At 38.3% G+C, this 20,388-nt stretch overlaps 1 protein-coding gene across 5 annotated transcripts in view; it reads left to right on the top strand.

The window, feature by feature from the left end:
* VEZT (vezatin, adherens junctions transmembrane protein) overlaps positions 1 to 19,379 on the top strand; it is a 59,788-nt gene extending 40,409 nt beyond the window's left edge. For 3 of the 5 annotated variants that reach the window (XM_054631084.2, XM_054631083.2, XM_077178742.1), the window contains 3 exons: positions 2,575 to 2,675; positions 3,805 to 4,012; positions 7,944 to 19,379. In XM_054631084.2, coding sequence (XP_054487059.1) covers positions 2,575 to 2,675; positions 3,805 to 4,012; positions 7,944 to 8,524 — 890 coding nt within the window. In that variant the 3' untranslated portion in view covers positions 8,525 to 19,379. The other 2 variants (XM_054631087.2, XM_054631086.2) reach the window with 1 other exon arrangement.
* Positions 19,380 to 20,388: the final 1,009 nt, after the last annotated feature.

Raw genomic sequence — 20,388 nt, 5'->3', positions numbered from 1 at the left:
AGTTCAATTCTTTTGCTGTCTTCCTACAAATTTTAACAGCTGGTCTGTCAGTCATGTTATGTAAATTACTTCATTTTTTTTTTCCAATACTTTCTGAAAACTCTTTGGGAGAAGATACCTTCCTGTTGAATAAATATAACAGCTCAGCACAGCTTTTACATTTATGCATTACTATCCAAAACTAAATCAATCTTTTGACAAGAGCTGTTTCAAGAACCCCATGGGCTTAGAGCCTTTTGTCTAAGTGGATGCTGAGCACTTCTGCTGCCATAGATGTTTAGTCCAACTAACTAGTTCAGCCAGCAGAGCATCTGTATAAAGAGATGAGTCCCCTTGAACAAGCAGTACATGCTTCTTGCCCTGAATCATTATATGTCAGACCTGTTTTCTTACAGGTACATTAAAGAGCCAAAGCAAAGCCTTTCAGTGTAATAGATTGGACACTCACACCCTCCTGTCAGCCTGTCATTGGTGGTGACACCAGCATGTATCTTATATTTCAGCATATAGTTCCTTCAGGAATGCAGTTTGGCTTCCTCCTTTACATGATTTGGTGTATTTCTAGAATCAGTGCCTTTACTTACTCACTGATCCTGTCAGGTACAGAGCAGAACCTCAGAACAAGTGGGGCTTTAGCACATTTAAGGGAGATTGCCTCTATTTAAATTCCTTGGGCAACGATGGACCTATCTATCATTCATCTACATATGCATCTTTGCTCATTTCCTAGAACTTTCAGCTTCTTTTCTTTATTCTTTTGCTTTTTTTCACTGATAAAATGTATCACTTAAAGCTTCAACAATGTAAGCATGTAGTAATCTACTGTTAATATTACAGAATGGAGTACTCTTTTTAGCTACTTACAGCACTGTATTACTAATCTTTGAAACACTGTCCCTCAAACTGTTTAAATTCCATCCTTTTTCTTTTTAAACCATCTTTGCAAATGGACACAACTTTTTTAGATATTTATAAGACCGAGGCTATGGTACTCTGCTGCAATCTCACCCTCCCTAAGTGTTCAGTGTATACATTAGAAATGGAAAATAGGGTTAGGTGAGGCTTGGCAAGGTCATTTAACCCATTTCACTTCTCAAGGGTAAATTAGTATTTGTGAGTAAATGTTGTTTACCTCTTCCTAAAAAACTCCCTTTAGAGACATTTTACAGTATTTCCAGGCATCTATTCCAGCACTTAATTCCATTACCAGTAGAATGTTATTACTGAATAGAAGTACCTCTTGCTGCAATTTAAAAGTATTACTTCTGATCCACCCACAATGGAAATCCATTTCCTCTTGATGGCTCTTACATTCTCAAAGATGATTATTATGCTTCTTTCTGTCTTCTCTATATGACTCCCTATGCTTCAGCTCTTCCCTGGTGACTATACTTTATTTAGTCCTCTTTATAATGTCCAGTGTTTTCCTCTATATTCCCTCTAGTTGCCCCACTGTGTTACTGAATGAAGGGGCCCCAGACTGGGCAGTATGTTCCATCCACAGCCTGATCAGTGCCAGAGTAGAAATGTTATTTCATGTGTCTTAACAGTCATTGCTGTTGCTTTGTACGTACTGGTTTGAGGTTTGGCTTTTTGCTTGCAGTGGGGTAGAGTTGATGGTGAGGCTCCTCACTTCTTTCTCAGTGGTGCTCCCCAGTCAGTTGTGATGCATTTGTGCACTTGGCTATTCCAAAGCACAAATGTTTGCAGCCATTGTCACCAAACTTCTGGATCTGAAATCCATTTCTACCTGGGTTGTATCAGTGATTTTCCAATATTATTTTTTATTCTAGTGGTGCCCTTCAGTGTTCTTGCAGATTATCCCCAAATCAGCAGATTTAATGAGATGCAACACCTCTCTTTAACCCATTGCCAATATTGGAGAGTATTGGACTTGAGACAAATCCTCATTCAATGTATTCCAGTCTGAAAATGGTAATCATGCTGTGATGATCCAAGAGGCTGTTCTATGCACCTAATAGCAACTTTTCCTGGCCTTTGCATTTTCCTTATAAAGATGTCATCACACCATGTCAAAAATCTTACTGAAAACAAAATGCAGGATGTCTTCAGTTCTTTCTATATGCAAGACCTGTTACCACATTGCAAAATTAACATCTTCTATTTTCAACAAATTCACACTGGCTGTTATTTGTCTCCTTGCTACCTCGCAAATACCTTCCTGTAAACTTTCTTTAATTATTTCTTCCAATATTTTCCAGTCATTTGAAGCTGTTTTATCTATTATTTTTTTAAACTTCCGAACAAAGTCTCTTCTCTGGTTTTACTGATTTTGCTTGCCATCTGCAGGTTTTCAAAGTCTATAAAATTTTTGAGATTTGTTAGTTGAAGTGTTTCAGCCAAGTTCCATTGCACCCAGCTTCTATAAAAACAGCCAAGTTACTTAAGTGCTGTCTAACAGTTTCAGTGTAACCTAACCAACCTTCTCACCGTTTTTTTCATGTATGCAAATCCTGCTTATGAAAATACCTGGACCCTGCCTGAGTGAGTCAGAAACATCATTCAATACTCAATTTTATTTCTTTTAAATCCCTTTTCTTTTTTCCCCTAAAGGCAAAATTGAAGTTTCCTGTGACAACCTACAGCATACTACAGTACCTTTAACACAGCCTGCCATATACATAGAAAACAAAGATCCAATCCCTGAAGAGCAGGTAAAAAAAAACCAAAGGATCATTTAAAATAATAATTGAGGATTATTTGCTGTATCCATTCTTTTTTTCAGTTGCTTGTGCAGTGACCTTGTTGTCTTGCTGAGACAGACAAGTAAGTGGCCAGTACCACTTCAAAATTGGACTTGTCAAAAAAATGTGTACACTCCTTTTGCTGTTCCATGGGGAGGTATTCCCCATCCTGGAAAAAAGAGCACTAGTATTCATTTCTCATATATATCATTAGAAATGAGTGACCAAAGGAGAGCAGCAACACAAGTCAAAGTAATAAAATGTGAGAATTGCTAAAAGGCAGTATATGAAATAGTCCTACTTTTGCTGGATAAACAGACACAGCTGAAAAAGTGACAACTCAAGCACAAATCATCCTGCCTTCCGTTTGCTTAGTCTCTGCATTTTTGGATATCTTTTTACTGTAACACTGAACAATTTTGTGTTGTTAGAGGATCTCCTGGGTGATGGTTGGGCTGTCTTAAAGAGAGGTGGTCCTCCTCCATCCCAGAACTGAATGGCAGATCCATTCTGAAAGCACAGTGAACATCCATGTTCTGCTCTGTCCCTCCCTTGCTTCTCCCCCACATGTATTCTCTCTAGCTGTTTTTCCATATCAAAAAGCTGGGACTAATTACTTTATTGAAAATTTGTTATAATATAAATGCTGCTCTGTTTTTTTATGCTCGTAATCCAGTATATTTAAAATTGGAAGAGAAGTTTGCTATTCTCTAGATCCTCTTAATAAGGATTTATGTAAGTTAAATTAGCAAGATGCATGACTACCAAGAACTGGTTACAGTGTAAATTTAAAAAAAAAATAAACCCACATCAGCATTGCTTATTTCCACCTATAATTACAGAGAAATGGTCTCCCAATTTCAAGGTATATCACTTGTTCCTATTTGTGTATGAAGGTAAATCTTGTTAATGAGTGGACTTGCTCCAAAATCATATAGATACCACCAAGAGCAGTGTCAGGTCCACTGGCTCTGCTCAAACAGGGCTCCATCCTGTTACTGTGGTTGGTTTGTGTTGACATCACTTGATCATGAATCAGATCATAGGATTGAGTGCACCTGACAGTGAAGATCAAGAGTTTCTTCCTTTCTTTCTTTAGGAACTGGAAGCATATGTTGATTATTCAGATACAGATAATGAATACAAAAGGGAAGACTTTTACTGCTTCTCCCAAGAAGAAAGAGAGAGGCAAGAGCGAGAGAGACAGGAATCTAAGAGAGTGTTACAAGAATTGAAATCTGTACTGGGATTCAAAGCTTCAGAAATTGAAAGACAGAAGTGGAAACAGCTACTATTCAGTGAACATGGTAAGCATTTCTTTTGAAAATTAATACCTTCCTTAAAAAACATGGGTGTCTGCCATGGATTTCTGACTATGCTGGAATTCAGACCTTGCTTAGCTGTAGTAGTGTCTTTGACAGAGCTGTGTGGTCTTAGTTGCCATTCCATCTTTTTATATTTTAGCAGTCATTTTACTACATATTGAAATGAACTCATGGAAGTGAGAATTTGGCTTTAAACAAAACACTGAGCTAAAATATTAAACACACAAAAATATTAAGACATAAAGAAAGCTGTCAGGATATAAACCATGCAGATTGAACTGACTTTCTTTCATGGCTTTCCAGTAAATATGAATTTTTATCAGGGTGCATAAATAAATTGCTTTTCAGAATTTAAAGAAACTAGCAGAAAAATTATCCCAGATGTACAAAAGTATATAGCTTAAACTGAAGAGCTGGACTTTGAAATATTAGAGAAATAAAATAATAAAACTGCCTTTTGTTTCCATGAGAGAGTGAATACAGAATATGTTCACAAAAAAACCCCAAACAAACAAACAAACAAAAAAACCCAAAAAAACCAACACCAACAACCTAAGAAGAAGAGTTCTTTCAAATTAGCCTTTTCTAATTCTCAGGACTGCTGGGTGTCTCCATTCACTTGCACTTGAAAGCAGGATATGAAAATTTCTCTTGCCTCAACAAGACAGCTTGTCTGTTAAAACTTGATTCCTCTCACTGCTTGAGCTATTTGATTTACTCTCTTTAAAATTGGCAGGAGTTTGTCTTTTCCTTTCTCTTATTTTCATTTCTTCCTCTTAAAGACAGGTTAGGAAAAGCTTTCTAAAAACTACCATGTTCTATGTTATGCAAAACAGCCCTCAAGTCTGGCACCATATCCAAGGATTCTGCCTCTGATGGTGTCTACCAGAAAAATCACCAAGGATTGCAAATTTCCAGTAATTTACTAGGAACACAAAGTAAGAGACCATACCTATTTATGAGACTGTCTCTTTCGACATCAAACCGTCAAAAATATCTGTTCTTAGCAATTTTCTTCTTTACATCCATTAAGCTACAGCTGTGGTAAAAGAGATTACTTGACTATTGGTACTGATTTCTCTTCTAGTTGCGTTAAAAACCCGAGACATCAAATTGCACCAGTTTGCTCAGGAATAGGATTTCTGTATTTCTGTTGGATAAGACACCACACAACTCTTCACATAAATTTCTTCAAGTGTTCCTTTCCTAACTGTTGGAGGATGAAGTGATCCTACCTCCAGTTTAAGTCTTCACAGACCTAGTGAAACTCTTGCAGAAAGAGTTTTTGTCAGGAGAACTTGCCTAGGACATTTCCTTACCTGAGCAGGTAATACTTGTCCCAAGCAGGTAATACCTACCAGCATATCCTCAGGCCATCTGTGGCCATAGCTGGAAAGAGTCAACTTACTCCTGCACTTTGCAATAACTGTTCACCAGAAAGCCTTTGTGGCTCGTGTTGGTTCCTTTTCCTTTCCTATTTCATTGGTTTAGGATTAGAGATAAAAGGGTGAGGAGGGAAGAAAGTATGATTTTCTCCAGCTACGTAGGACTAATCATTGATTATCTCCATCCTGTACAAACATGGAAAACATGAGGGCAGTTTAAGAAAGTAATTAATATTGTCTTCTGTTGGCTCAGATTGTGTGTGTCTAATCTGACAGACTGATATGTGCACCTGCTGTAACATCTACTGATTTTTAGGGAAATCCTTAAATATTTCTTCAAAAGAAACACAAGTCAGTAAATATGGTATCATGGACCCTGGCATATTATGTATATTATCCATACACAAGTCAGTCCTTAAAAAGACATTTATGTGATCTGCACTTTCCACATTTCTGACTTGCCTTATCTTGAAGATTGAAACCCAGAAAGGTTCATATTCTTGTCTCCATTGACCCAAGCCAATGGATGGCCATGATACCACTTTTCCATAGTCCTCTTGAATCTTGCTTTTACAGGATGATCAAATTCCAGAAATCCTGTGTTTTCCTAACTTGTGATTATTGTGGAAAAAGATCCTGAAATATTCAAAGGCTTTAATCTAGTTAATAAGTTAGTGAAGGCACCCAACTAGCCATTCTGACTTATCCTAACAAGGACATGAGGGTTTTTGGTTCATTTAAGGAGGGGCTGGTGAGGGTTTCCACATAAGAGGTCAGCTCCAAACAAGCTGATATGTCTTAAGAGCACAACATGAAGTCAACTGGAGATGATAGGTTGGATTCCAGAAGAAAAAAATATCATCTTAGCAGAGCACTAGACTAAAGCAAGTTTTCCAAGGCCCAGTACCATGGTAATACTTCTTACAGTCTGGGTAATAGGTAGTTTATGGGAGTGTAGGTAAGCTTATGTTTCTGATCCTTTGGCCTCTTGTTGAGCCACTACATAAAAGTGCTTTTGAAAAGGTCTGCTAAGTTTTTAGTAGCTTCATTTCCATTTGTCAAACACTGTCAAACAACTTTCTTCTGCTGCAAAATCACTTCTAGCCCTTCCCTAACCTATCCCCTGCAAAACAGTTTATTCTGTTGGTGGTTGTGTTGTATCCAGCTGTTTCCCCTTCTCCCACCTTGTCCATACAACAGTTGTTATATAGCTATTTATCGGATTTGGAAAGCCATGCTCTCAAAACAGATGAATTTCACCCTGCTTATTAATTTGTCAACTCCACAAATTGGCCAGCTACCAATCTCAAGTATCTTTTTTTTTTTGAGAAATTTTGCCTTTCAAAGTATTCTTTGGAAGAAGTAGGCAAGAAGTTTGCTCCTAAATGATAAGATTACTGTGCATATTCCTGTCTCTTCAAGCAAATGGGCAGAAATAAGTAGCAACATATTTTTTACAAGACAGGGAAAGAACTACTCCGTAAACAACTGAGACGAGTCTGGTGCAATGCTCCTTTGGTATATCAAGTTCTAAAGCAAACGGTGCAATACACATTCAATGCCACAGTCTCTCAGTGTGCTAATGACAATAGTTATCAATGTGACAACCATAATGATGTGCCTGCCTTCAGCTAGCTAAAGTAATATTACTGAAATAGGATGCGGTTGAAAAATCCTAATACCATAAATTTTGCTTCCCATGAAAAGTTTGTGTATTTCCCAGAGTTATTTTCATCTCTGCTTGCAGGGGTAAAGTCAGAATGGAATTAGAAAGGGAAATGCAACTTGGGAATCTGCTGCTGCCGCTCTCATTTATGCTCGTGCTGCTACTATAATGGAGCTGCTGCAGTTTAGGGAATCTGTTACTTGGAAATGGACATTATATCGTTTTGTTAACATGAAAGCCGCCTGTTCTTCAAGGAGCGATTGTACCGAGTTACACTAACCCTTAACTCTGGGAGGAGAGACTTCCTGGCAAGCATCCCGTTGCTGGCAATGGGACTCACTGCTGCTACTAACTTCAAGAGAGGCTAAATTAAACCACACTTTATTTGTGAGGACACCTGACCTGACTGTGTGGTTATGTGTTGTATTTGTATGTTGTGCTGTATGAGATCAGATACTGCCTATAAGGACTTTTTCATGTACCAGCTGTCTTTAGTGGATTAGGTAAACTGTTGTTCACAAGAAGACAGTTAAATCTGTATGCACTACAGTAGTTTTACTTGGGTTTTGCTTTAACACTGAATACATCCTCTGTGTTTGATGCTGGCTTTAAACACCATCAATTTTGTGCTGTCTCTTCACATCACAGAATTTAAGGAATAGTTACAAGTAGCCGTCACATTTCACTTCAGCTCTGTGATTAGAAAATACTTTTAAGTTTTGGTGTGGGTTGTGTTTCTGTTGTTTTGGGATTTTTTAAAGTAATTTTAACCCTTATAATCTTGCATCTTTTCAGGCAAATAAATTATTTGTATATAGCAGCTCACTTTTAGTTATCATTTAATTTCTTCCCCCTTTTTAAGCTGCAGTGAAACCCTTGTCTCCTGTAGAACCATTGAAGCTACTAAATAATGTGGAATCACATATGAATTCAGATACAGAAAAGCAGGACTGCAGCCAAAGCTGTGATAAATCTGAAGAAAAAGACTCTAATCCAGAAGTGAATGCTGCTGATAAAAGCAGGACAGAATATTTGTATGCAGATCCTGAGGTGGAGAAAAACAAAGACAGTATTACAGATAAAGATGTTTCTACAGGGGCTGAAGGAAGAATGTATTATCAGTGTGAAGGGGATGCTGAAGAGCTCAAGCCAAGTAGTGTGGATGGAGTAGAGGCTTCACAGCCTCCCTCTAAGGATGAATTACATTCAAAAATCAAGCATAGGCTGGCCCAGCTCCACATATCAACAGATTTTAACTTCACATCTGGTCTGGCTGCACAAGTTGCTGCCAGGTCTTTCACTTTTACTACAATGCAGGAAGAGACTTTTGGAGATGATGGGGAAGAGGAGGAGGAGGAAGAAGAAAAGACACAGGAGAATGAAGACCTTGTGGACAACTGTGAAAATGAAGAGAGAGGCTCTGAAAGTGAAGGAAAAGTATAAGTCTGAGCAGAACTTTATTAAACTAACAGCAGGCAGTTTGATGGAAAAAAACTGAGGTGGGGGGTTGAAGCTGAAAATACTGGATGGAAAAAAAAGGAGACCTCAATATAATACATCATGTTCCCTTAAGACTGATACACTAAATAGGACTTCTAAGTATATTGAAAATTTGCAGGTAAGAGAAGTTTGGGATGCACCCAAGAAATAGATGGCTGTCCCTTTTTAAGATCCTAGTGATGAGGGTTGGAATCTACCTTTGTGTTTTCTGTATTATTTATTTATCTAATGATATGTTGTAGTTTTTCATTTCTAAAAAGAAGGAAAAGCAATGTTTTGATTTACAACAGACTCCATTTTTTTCCTCTCTGATTCTTTTGTCATGGTATCAATGTTTGTTCCAACAAAAACAGCCAGGACATTTCTTTTGAAAGAACCTGAACTGTTCCCTGTGATTGTCCCCCACCACTTTTGTTTCACTGCTTGTGTCTGCAGTGTGTTGGCTAAGCCATGATAGGCATTTGTGATTCTTCAACTAGTGATGTGGCACCCAGCTAAAATGTAGAATTTTAAATAAAAACTTGAAAGAGCTAGTATTTCATGTGTCCTGGGGTATGGGGCTGAAATAGTATAAAGTTAGTCCTGCTTCATATTAAGGTTTATTTAGAATTTTATGAAGGGTTAATAAATGATGTCTGTAAGTTGTAATTCATGTTATAGAAATGTGTTGTAAGTAAATTTTAGGGAAGGTTATAAGCACATCAGTAGAAGGTATTACAGATAGCTAGAAGCTATCTATTGGATTGACAGAGATGAGAAGTAAACACCTATTTATTAAGCCAGCTATTAATTGTTTGTTAACCTTTTGTAAACTGAACCTTAATGTAATTGTTTGATTTGATATAATGATCGATTGTACATTTTTGCTTATGTCCTGAAGTAATTTTCTTAAAGGAAATTATCTGTGAGCTTAACAACATGCAGTGTTTTGTTTGAACACCATACTTGCTTTTCACTAATGTTCTTTCACTTTTCCTTAGATCACAACTTTAATCTGTGGGATTAAGAATCCATGAGAGAACTACAGCTGTGTATTTTGTTTATTGTAACTTAGTTAACTGATGATGAAGTCTGGATGTTTGGTATGAGGTTATGCAGGTTGCTTTTTTCTCTGTGGTGGTGTTACAAGGAGCAGGAAACTCATGCTAACCTCACAGAGGAGCTGGTTAATGGTTTCATTGCCCTCTCTTCCTTTTGCTGTCTGACACATAACAAAGCAAAGCTCCCATGTCTCTAATGGTGAGAGCACCACTTCTTTGTGTGGAATACTCTACTTGGACCCAGCTACACTTCCAGGACAAAACACTGCATCAGTTACTTAGAGTATTTATTGTGATTTGCAGATTCTATAGAGTAAAGGGCTTTTTAGATGCTGATGGTGCAGAGCAATATCTTTCCTAGGATGGAAAGCAGGGAAGGTAACACTGGTCAGCAGGTTAGGGTGGAACTCTTGATGGTATGTCAGAAGATGAGTGTTTTCTTTCAACTCCCTGGCCTCTATTAGTGATTTTGCATGAACACTGTGAAATATGTGGACTTTTTCACAGATGGTAAAGAGGGAACTACCAATTCATAGAGAAGGGAGTATGACTTACAGTGTTCTTTCACTGTATAGTGCCTGTCTTCTCCCTCACACACAGGTTCTGGGAAGAGAACGTGTTGCCGTTTTTCATTGACCAGTAACACTGTGTTCTGTGTCCTTTATTTTGTGTAAGTGACTGGAAGCTGAGTGGTTGATGTCTTAAGGAGGTTGTAGGAAAAAAAAAATCAGATGCTTTTCATAGTGTATTCAGAAGATAAGCCTCCTCTTAGTGGTAGAGTGTATTCTTCTATAACTAAAGATTAGGCTAAGATGATGAAACACTTTTATTTTCTGTGTGGTAAGCAATTTTTTTTTTTTGAGAAGTCTAGAACAGCTGCTTTGGATAGATTGTGTTTGAAGCATTGTCCATGCTTCTGAAGAAGTCTTCCTCATTCTTAACTTGAGATCCTCACAAAGTGCCCAGATATTTTTTGTTCCTAGCTAATTGTTGTTACAGCCTAAATGTATCTTCCATCAATATTTTTCCATCAACTCATCCACCATCATCTCATGATCTGATGTTGTGTATCCCAGAAAGGGTACTCCTGACCTTTTTCTATGGGATCCAAATCATAGTTTATGGTGTGTAAGACTATGATACCAACCTGGAAATATAATCAGATTTAGGATATTAATTATCACTGTGTTCACAGTTTCAGATGAAGTCAGAAGTAGCCTGAGTTGCATTGGTACTGGAATTGGTGACCGATCTCACATTTATAAAAGCTGCTATCTCTTTATTCCTTTGCTGCAGTCCTTAGTAAAAATCCTGGAGAATCTACTTTGGTGGCTTACTTGGGGCCCAGTTTTATTATATGCTGCTCTTGGTAATGAAACTGGCCTAAAAAGCCCTGTCCATCATGAGTTGTTCATTTTCCTCCAGCAGATGTGTCAACATGGGGTTTTGTGGCCATGTTATAAACCAGTTCATGAGTCCACCAGGTAAAAAATTCATCCTTTTTAGGCTTTTTTGCTTGTCACCATTCTCATTGCAGCAGTGCAGTAACAGCAGTTACCTCAAAACAGCTGCGTCAGCACGTACTGTGTTGCTGGCCTGAGGCTCAGGATAGCCCACATTTACTTTATTGGCAAAGATGGTGTAGTGTGAAATTACAGCCTTGACATTAGACACAGCTGTGATCAAACGATGACTTTTTGGAGGAAGTCCTGATCCTACTTTGAACAAATAGATTTTCTACAAGCAATTTAACTGATTTCCATGGTCTAACTTAATGCAGTCATAGAAGTGGCCCATATGAACACCTGGACTCACTTGTTTTCTCTGCCTCTCATCACCTCTGTATAAAACAGCCATCAGGTCATTTATTTTGATCTATTTAATATTCTCCTTGAAGAAAAATATTGCTAACAGTGTACAGCACACAAAGCCTGACTTCTCTCGATTTGATAACCAGGTTCCATCTGTGTATGTCATGCACTCTGTTATGATCCACATTTCCTCATAATTATGTCATTTGAAATGACTGTATATACATGTTGTAGGTTCCTTCATGAACCTGAAAGATTTCTTGGCATAATTTATTGCTGCCTTTAAAATAATGTTTATGAACACACTGAAGTGTGCATTAGCTCTAATGAGTTGTCTTAATATATTGAGCATGTCAAGGTCTGAGTGCAGTTCTGTGTTCTTTGGCTCGTTACCCAAGATAGGGATTTTTGTGAAAACAGAACATTTGCTTCTTAGAGCTTTGCAACTTTTTGAAACATTTAGCAGGAAGTCCACAGTAAATTATGGGTTATGACAAAGAATATCAGCAGCCAAAATCCTTTGTGAAGAGCAGAGCTAACAATAAATGCATTTTCCCTATCCCATTTCTAATTAGTAGTCCTGTGAAGTAAAGAAACAAGTTATATAGGGTTAAATAATTTCTTCTCCTTCTACCTGGAAAGCACTCCAAAGACAATATTTGCTTCTTGGATTGGATTACAATTTAACACTACATCTTTTTATATCATTTCACTTTACAGCTAAAAATCTAGGTAAAGGCTTAAATCTAGGCAAAGATCTGTGATAAGAAGGTAACTTGTCCCTTTTTTTAAGTGTATGTGTTCATGACAGAAATTAAATGGAAGCAAATGTAGAGAGTTACAGATCATCTTTCAAATGCAGAGCATCTTTCAAATGCAATTAAATGTACCTCTGTCAACTACAGGCAAGATTTGCAAATGTGAAGGCTTCTGCCATCAGTCAGAGAAATGGGACAGTTTTACTCCCAGCAGAGGATTGCTGGACATCACTGAATCATGTACTTAGATTTCTAAATGCAAGATGGTATCTGATAGAGTAGCCAGTTTTACTGAGATTTCAGACTTTGTCCCAAGCACACCTGTCTCCATGTGACTGTTTGTTACAATATTGGAAATTTTATGTTTTTTTCAGAAGTGCTAAATTTGCAACTTTCTCATTAATTTATATGGTGGACTGCATGGAGTTGTTTGCCCACACTAAATTCTGTAATCTTGTAGGTTATCCCTTTCTTCTTTTCTTCTTTTTTTCCTTTTTTTTTTTTTTTAACAAACAAGAGGACAAGTACACTAAACTGCCCTTGATCTTTAAACTATTTTGTGAAGGGTGGCTCTAGTTCTGCAAGTGGCTTGTTCCCAGAGCTAACTGCTTTTTAGAATTAACAGATTTCATACTATGTCATCTGAGCAGAGTGAGAGAATGGCACTTGGTCAGTGTAAAGGGCCAGGCTGCTCTGGGATCTTGTCTGTGACAGGGACTAAACAGATGCTGAGGGAAACTATTGTGTAGGGATATTCTCCAGACTATTCCTCAGCTATTTGTGGCTCAGGGACTTCTTGACCCAGTGGTGGTGGATGTCACCTTAACAGGTTCTGATGGAATCCTTCTCCATAGATGTGCTCAGGCTCATGTTTGGTCAATTATTCCTAGATCCAGTGCCAGTACATCATCATTACTGTCTTGTACACATGAGAAGATTTGTCAATAAACTTCTTTGATGTTCTACTTTCCTCAGTCATTCTGCAGAGGTCCTGTTATCTGACTTTTCTTTGCTTTCCTTACAAATCTCTCCAGTTTTGGATGTATAATGACCAAAGTGTGGTGCAGTACTCCATACTCACCTCAGCAGTGAAGAGTACAGAGTAATAATTACCTCCCATGAAACACCAAACCTTTTAAATATATTTGAGTCCATATAGAAAGAAAAATCCTTTTAGATCTTTTAGCCCTAGTTATTAGGATGGCAAATGAAAATATTTGGTCTGATGGAGGAGAAATATTTATTCACTGTCAGCAGGATTTGGCTGGACAATGTTTTTCTTTGCTAACAAAACAAAAAGTTGTTAAAACAAAATTATCTCCCAACAGCTGCCACCTGGTCTAACACAAACTAAAGATGCCAAACAACACTTGTTTAAATTTCAATTTGACTTTGCAGAGCTTTTTTGGTCTCTGATGCAAAATATATTATCACACAAGAAACATGGCAGTGGATATATGGATATCAGAGATCAAACCAAAGGCCTCTCAACCAAAGGCTAATATTTAAAATGCTTGGTGGTGTGCTTTATTCATTTTCTCATTATATTTAATTCCCTCCTGTATATGTGTTTATTTTGCCACCTGGAATTTTAAATGCTAAAAAATACATCCAAATTATTCAACTTGGAAATTTGCAGAAATCAGATAAGAGGTAATGGTAGTGTGTGGTAAGACACAGTCATAGCAAGGGGTAAAATCTACCTCCCATGAACTTCCTTTGTAGATGGATAAAGCAATGTGGCTTGAGCTACAGCTGGATATGAAACTGGTTTTGATGTGCTGCCTTCCCTTTCACACTGCTGTGGCTCAGGTTATTGGCAGCTTATCAGAACAGAACTTGGCTCAACAGGGTGAGTGCACTGTTAGCCCATGTTACACTGTCTGTATTGAACACAGTATTCTGAAAAAGCGACTGCAATTTAGTAGACAAGGAAAAGGTTTCTCTGTTACAAAGTGGCTTATTGTAAAAGGGTTGAATGGGACCAAAACTTGACTACTTTCATGTGATCAGCATATTTTGACCCTTGTACCTTCTCAGCTTTAAATCTTAAATGCCTCCTGGATAGTTTGCTTTAGAGGATGCAATTCTATGACAGCTTAAATCACTTCATGGTCATGAAATCCAGTCCCTCTTCTAGTCTGGCTTTTGTGAGCACTCAGTGATCTAGGATATGGATAGGACTGGAAGTGCATCAGTGCTTTAACTTGCAGCTGGCTTCCTCAGTCCTAATGAGGATGATGCCATTCATTTTTTCCTCACTCATTTTGATTCCTTTTGTTCTTGAGGCCTAGACTGCCCAAGACCATTTGTGTCTTATTCCCCAAAGTTTCTAGGGACTGTTTATGATACTGCCAGTAAAACTGAAATTATTGTGCATGTTTTTTTCTACTTACTCGTTTCATCCTTCTGGACCCTCTGACATCCATGGTCCTCTCCCTTTACCACCACTCTTAAGAGGTTCAGATTTTAAAATAACACACAAATTCTTTTTACGTGTATTTGTAACAGAAATAACTAGACCTAGAGTTGTGTACTGACTTTCTCGCTTGAGAACTGAAACAGAAGGCAGGCACCATAAAAGGGGAATGTACAGTCAAAACAGAAATAATAATGTATAGCAGCTCAAATTTATACCGCACTCTTGGTGTATATTGACTCTTATAAGTAATTCTGGCTTGCTGAAAAACATTTTAAAGTTGCATTTTAAAAATAACTGCAATTCTATTACAAGGTCCCAAAATAAGTGTCATTAGTTGGCTTGATTTATGCTCAAATCTTAATATTTAAAGATTGCTTCCTGACCTTCTCCAGCTGTGTGGATGAGAACTGAAAATAATCTCGGATTTCCAAAAGAGAGAGCAACCAATCCTTTCCGTTACTTTGTGCTATTAAAGAAAGGTCCATTCCTAAACAAACAAAAAGAGAAATGTCAGTATCTTCAATAGCCATTACTGACAGAGAATCAGGCATTTGATCTCAATAGAAGCACCATAAATGCAGGCTATTTATAATGTTTGATATCTGTGTTTCAATAATAATAATAATAATAGGCTTTAGCTGTATTATGGGATAAAAGCCAGAAACGTACAAACTGTCCAGTAGATCTTTCATCCAAAGGCACAGCTGGTGAAATTTAAACAAGTTCATGTTGGCTGTTCCTGCACTGCTCAGTATGACATTGCAGTCCAAGCTTTTCATGTCCCAGCGTGGATGTTCACGGGTGGTCTGCAGACACCTGTGTGCTTGAGGTCTGCAAAGCTTGCAGTGATCACAGAACAGTGCTGAGTGAAACCTAAATAGGAACAGGATGCTTCAAAAATATTTTGGATTTATTGTCTGTCTTCCTCTGTTGTAGCATCCATGCCATATGCAATCCCACTTGTGAACTTTTTCCTTCCCACCTTTCCTTTTCATAGGCCACCCAAACCAGTTAGGGAGGGTTTTATAGTTTGTTTCTCACCTGTGGGACTATCTGTAATGCACTAGGATAAGTTATCCCCTGCAGAAACTTAAACATTAGTAACCAAACTGCAAAAGATGGACCCTAGGCTGAAGAAGCTCTTCTGGTTTGACCACTTCTGCAAAGGGTTCTCCTGAGATGGGTGACCACAGGAGTGCTGAGCTAAGTGCGATGACTCTGCAGGTGTCTTTCAAAGCTCCAGTTTTTACTAAGTCTGACCTTTTCTCTGATTGTCTCTCTCTTCCCTCTTAGCTGCCTTCAGCTCTTCTCCAGCATTCTCTTGCCAACTGCTGAGGAATTTGGCCACTTTTTTCCATTAGTTCTGAGGCCTTTGTCTAAACTTTATGAAATGATAGACTAGAGGGAATCCACGCCAAGGTGCTGCCGTGCATCCTCAGTCATAAACTCATAAACAAAAGGGTTGGTAGGGCTGGTGCAATGTCTGTCCTGACATTCCTTCCAGGAAGCTGTGACCTACATTTCAACCTGGCCTCCTGTTTCTTTCTGGACTTCAGAACTTCACTCCCAGGAATTTCCTTCCCTCCCTAATGATTCTAAGATGCTAATGCCTCCTCAGCAAGACTGACCCTCGAACACATGTTCTTCATTACACGAGCCTTACTTGTTCTTTCCCACAGGAGGTTGGCACAGGCATGGCTGAGTCTGCCTTCCCCTGAACAAGTTTGCTGCTTTCAGCAGTAGGGGCTGAACATGTACTCTCCAGCTGCTATGTTAATGTGCTTTGGCTCCACAGCTGCCTGATCTTGATCTCAGAAAGCGCTGGGATCTAGCAGTTGTGCTTAAACCTTTCCCACTGGTAAAGAGCAGGTGTTTTCAGAATACAAGTATTACTAAATCTCCCTGAATAGAACCATTTTGAGTTTTTATTGAGGAGCATAAACAAATTATTTCTTAATTTAAGAGGTTTGAATAAGCTTTATAAATATATATATATGTGTGTGTATATACATACATACAGATATATATATGTATATACACACACACACACCCCTTCATGATGTAAATGTGTATTGCCAGATGTCCCACTGCAAGGCTTGTCTAGCAAATAGGCTGTATTTTTTTCATATCAAACTATCCCGTTACTTACTTGAAAGGTAAACAAAAACTTAATTCTTGCTATCCAAAGGCAAAAGAATTGTATTTTACTAAGCAAACTCTGGAAGTATTTCAAACCTAATTTTACATCTTTTATTAGAAAAGCTGCTTCACTTTGTTTTCACTTGTCAAGTCTTTGCACCTGAGCTGCTGTGAGTGCCTGTATGGCCATTTGCCCTGTCTTAAACATGTAAAACAAATACATGTTCCTCAACATCTCCTGCCTGCTAGTCCTAGCATTTCCCAAAATGGGGTCTAAAGGCAGCACAGATTGCCAAGGAACACAGGGAAGGGAAAGAAAAGAATCTTGATAAGCTGCTTCTTAATTGGCTAATAAATGAGAGCTAAAATGTAAGAGGAAATGTTCAAAAGAACAAACTGCAGCAAGAGACTTCTGGCAGGGCTACAGAGGGAAATCACATGATACATTCTGAAGTTTGCAGACACTGGGAAGGATCCACAGTTTCTTGTCCATGTAGAGACAGGAAACGCTCACCAGACTGGTAGTCTTCAGCAGCTTTTTTTTTTTTTTTTTTTAAAAACCCTCTATTTTATCTTTGTTTCATTTCCATAGAAAAACTTGCTGCTTTCTGTGCTGTGTACTCAAGCTGTGTGTAATCAAGCTCTGCATCTCTTCCTTTAAGTTCTGTGTGAAGTCCGTCTCCTTCCTTCCACTGCACTGAAAACCTGTGTGCTTTGGCTCTGTGGAGCCTCCCCTGCACCCGCCCTGCCCGTGGCTGATGCTGCTTTAAACAGGGTCATTCGATCAGCCTCAAGGTTTAGATCAGCAGGTCCTTAAAGCAGGTATGAAGCCTAGGGCTGGCTCTGCTAGGGCTCCAAGAACTCAAGTTCTGGGTTGGATGTAGGCAGTAGCAGGAAGACATTCCTGGATGCTGACCTTTTGTTGTGATAGGGTTTCCTGCCTATGATATTTCCTCAAATTATTTTGTTTCTCTTTTTTGTACTTTCATTTACCTCTATTCTTTTTCCCATGGATATGAATCTGGATCTAAAGTCTTCTTTACATATTTAATCATGTATATCACCAGGATTATTTTTAAGCCATTTTAAAATTTGTGCCTAGGTTTCCCCAGTTTCAGAAGTAGTTTTCTTAACTGTAATGCTAACCACTTTTGAAGTCCTTTTGGTTGCTATTATTTCTTCAGCATCTGTAATAAAATTCTGCCTCACTAATGCCTGAATCGGTTTTTCTCTTTATCCTGTATCCCTGACAGTTGCCTAGGTGGAGTGGATGTGGCTTCTCCATCCTCCAATTAGTAATGATTGAATGGAATAGAGAATGCTTATACAGGGATGCAAAAATGCTGTATGAGCACTTTGCTTGATTTTTTATACAGAATTTTATTTATAATTCCACTTTCATCCCAAAGATGGAATTAATTTTAAGCAATCCTGGCAATAGTTTCTGCAGTATTTTTTGCTGACTCCTTGGTACAAGCACTTTAGTAATGAGCACTTGTTACTCTCTCCTGAATTAGTGATGACTGAAGAAAGAATGTTTTTCTGTGTGTCATATGCTTCCCATTGTAGCTTCCCCTCATCCTTCAGAGACCTCTGTGCTGTGGCAACTGTTGGCAAAACTCCTTTTAGCATCACCTAAATGGCTGTGTAGGTGGGGCTTTAGGAAGAAAATAAAGTGTCAGTTGAGGACACTGGTAGCAAGTAGATCTTTAATCCAGGAATGGGGCTTAGGTGCTCTGCAGGAGATGTATTCACTTGTGTGTGACTCCTAAGAGACAGACTTCCTTTGTAGGCTTCAGAAGTGCCAAAAGAGCAGCAACAGGACAGAGTCACTCCTTTTATCTGGAGCTTTTCCGTTCCCTGGTAATGCTTAGACTTTTGTATCAGAACTTATCAAAGGCTGTGTTCTGCTGCTGTTAGGAGTTGGGGCTGATGTGCACCTCTTCCTGTAAACATTCCCTGATTTGGTTTTAGGGTTAACAGCTACTGACCACTCTTCTCACTTAGGTATGACCCACTCTCACCTAATTCACATCCCCAGGAAGGCAAGCTTTAGAGGTTACTGGGAAGAAGGGAAATAATTTGATCATGAAAGGCAAGAGGTGAGGCAGGAGTATTTTTTCTTTTGAATCTTGCTGCCAAATTGGTGCATAATTCACTGTGCAAAAGGTCTTGCTTAATGTTTGCTGTTTTCAGGTTTGTGTGTTTGTTTTCATATGGAATACTGAATAGATCCAATTGCTGCTGTTAGAAGGAGATGTCTGTCTACCAAAAAGGAATCCATAATGTTTTCCTTTACTTGGAGACTTCTTGAATGCTAAATTGCCTGTGTGTATACTTCATAATGTACCATATGCAAATATTCTTCAGGAATTGATACTACCACTTCAGTCAATATTTTCTATGTTAGAACCGTATGTTTCCTATACTGCCAAGAATGTATATATATCTATGAAGACTTAAGATTGTATCTTTTTGAGCAAGCCTCTTTCTTCAACCATCTGAAACTTTCTTCCTGTTTCTCAAGTTTTCTGCTAATTTATTAGACTCTTGTGTTATATTGTGTAATTTTTGTATCAGTTGTATTGCTGTATTTCTTCTTTCTCTCATTAAAACCTGTTCTTCTCATCCTTCTACTGTGCTGCTTCATATTGGAAGTACTCACACCATAACAATTAACCAGCTCTAGTGTAGTGGGTCAGCCTGAGGTGGATCCAGACCAGTCCTAAAAAGCCAATCATTCAGACATTATCTTGTTCCACTGATCCCAACACATAATCAGCTTTATTGTATTAAGCTTAATTTTGCAGCACAGTCTGTATTTTTATAATATAGTAAAGAAGAAACCTGGAATGGGACTCTCAAGGTATAAACAAATGGACAAGTACAAAAAATGTACTGAATTATGAAGCCCATAACTCTTATGGATGCTTGTTTCTGCTGACATTCATTAAGTTATTGGTGGGCTTCCTGAGGGAAGCAAATTTTGAGGAGAGAGTTGGAAGAGGATTCCAAGGACTATTTTTTCCTAGAAATATGGTCATCAATTTAAGTTAGTCAGTTATCTGTGCCATCTCCATGCTTAATTCATCGTACAGGTAAATGAAGTGGAAAAAAGTGAATGCAGATTAGGACCTGCTTGCTTACTTTCATTAAAGAAACAGCTGATTTACAAACAAGAAAATGCTGTCTCACAAGAAATCACTCCATGAACAGATAGAGAAATGATAGTGCTCTCTTATCCTCCCATGAAAAGTAAGATTTTAAGTGTTTCACTGATGCTAATTCCTTTTTAGCAGTGCAGTATGTTCCCTAACCTGGAGCTCTCAATAGGCTCTCTTCCCCACAGAATGATATGCAGGAGGAAAGAGTTCAAAGGTCCTGTACAGTGGGCCCAAGGTATTGGAAGAAAGGAAGTGAACAGAACATGCATGTGCACCTGTGTGTTGAGTATCCGGCAATTTTTGGGGCTTGGAAATCAGCTGGCAAGAAGGGAAAATATCAGAAGCTTCTACTCTTGGAAACTTAAGGATGAAGTTAATCTCATCCTTAGCACCAACTTTATAATTATGGCAGAGTATATGGAAATAGCTATGTCACCTAGCCTTGGTTTTCACACAGACGCTTCATCGCCCTC

The sequence above is a fragment of the Agelaius phoeniceus genome, chromosome 5 (assembly GCF_051311805.1).
Source record: "Agelaius phoeniceus isolate bAgePho1 chromosome 5, bAgePho1.hap1, whole genome shotgun sequence".
In the NCBI taxonomy this organism is placed as follows: domain Eukaryota; kingdom Metazoa; phylum Chordata; class Aves; order Passeriformes; family Icteridae; genus Agelaius; species Agelaius phoeniceus.
Note: the sequence above shows the minus strand (reverse complement) of the source record. Positions and strands in the feature narration are given on the sequence as shown.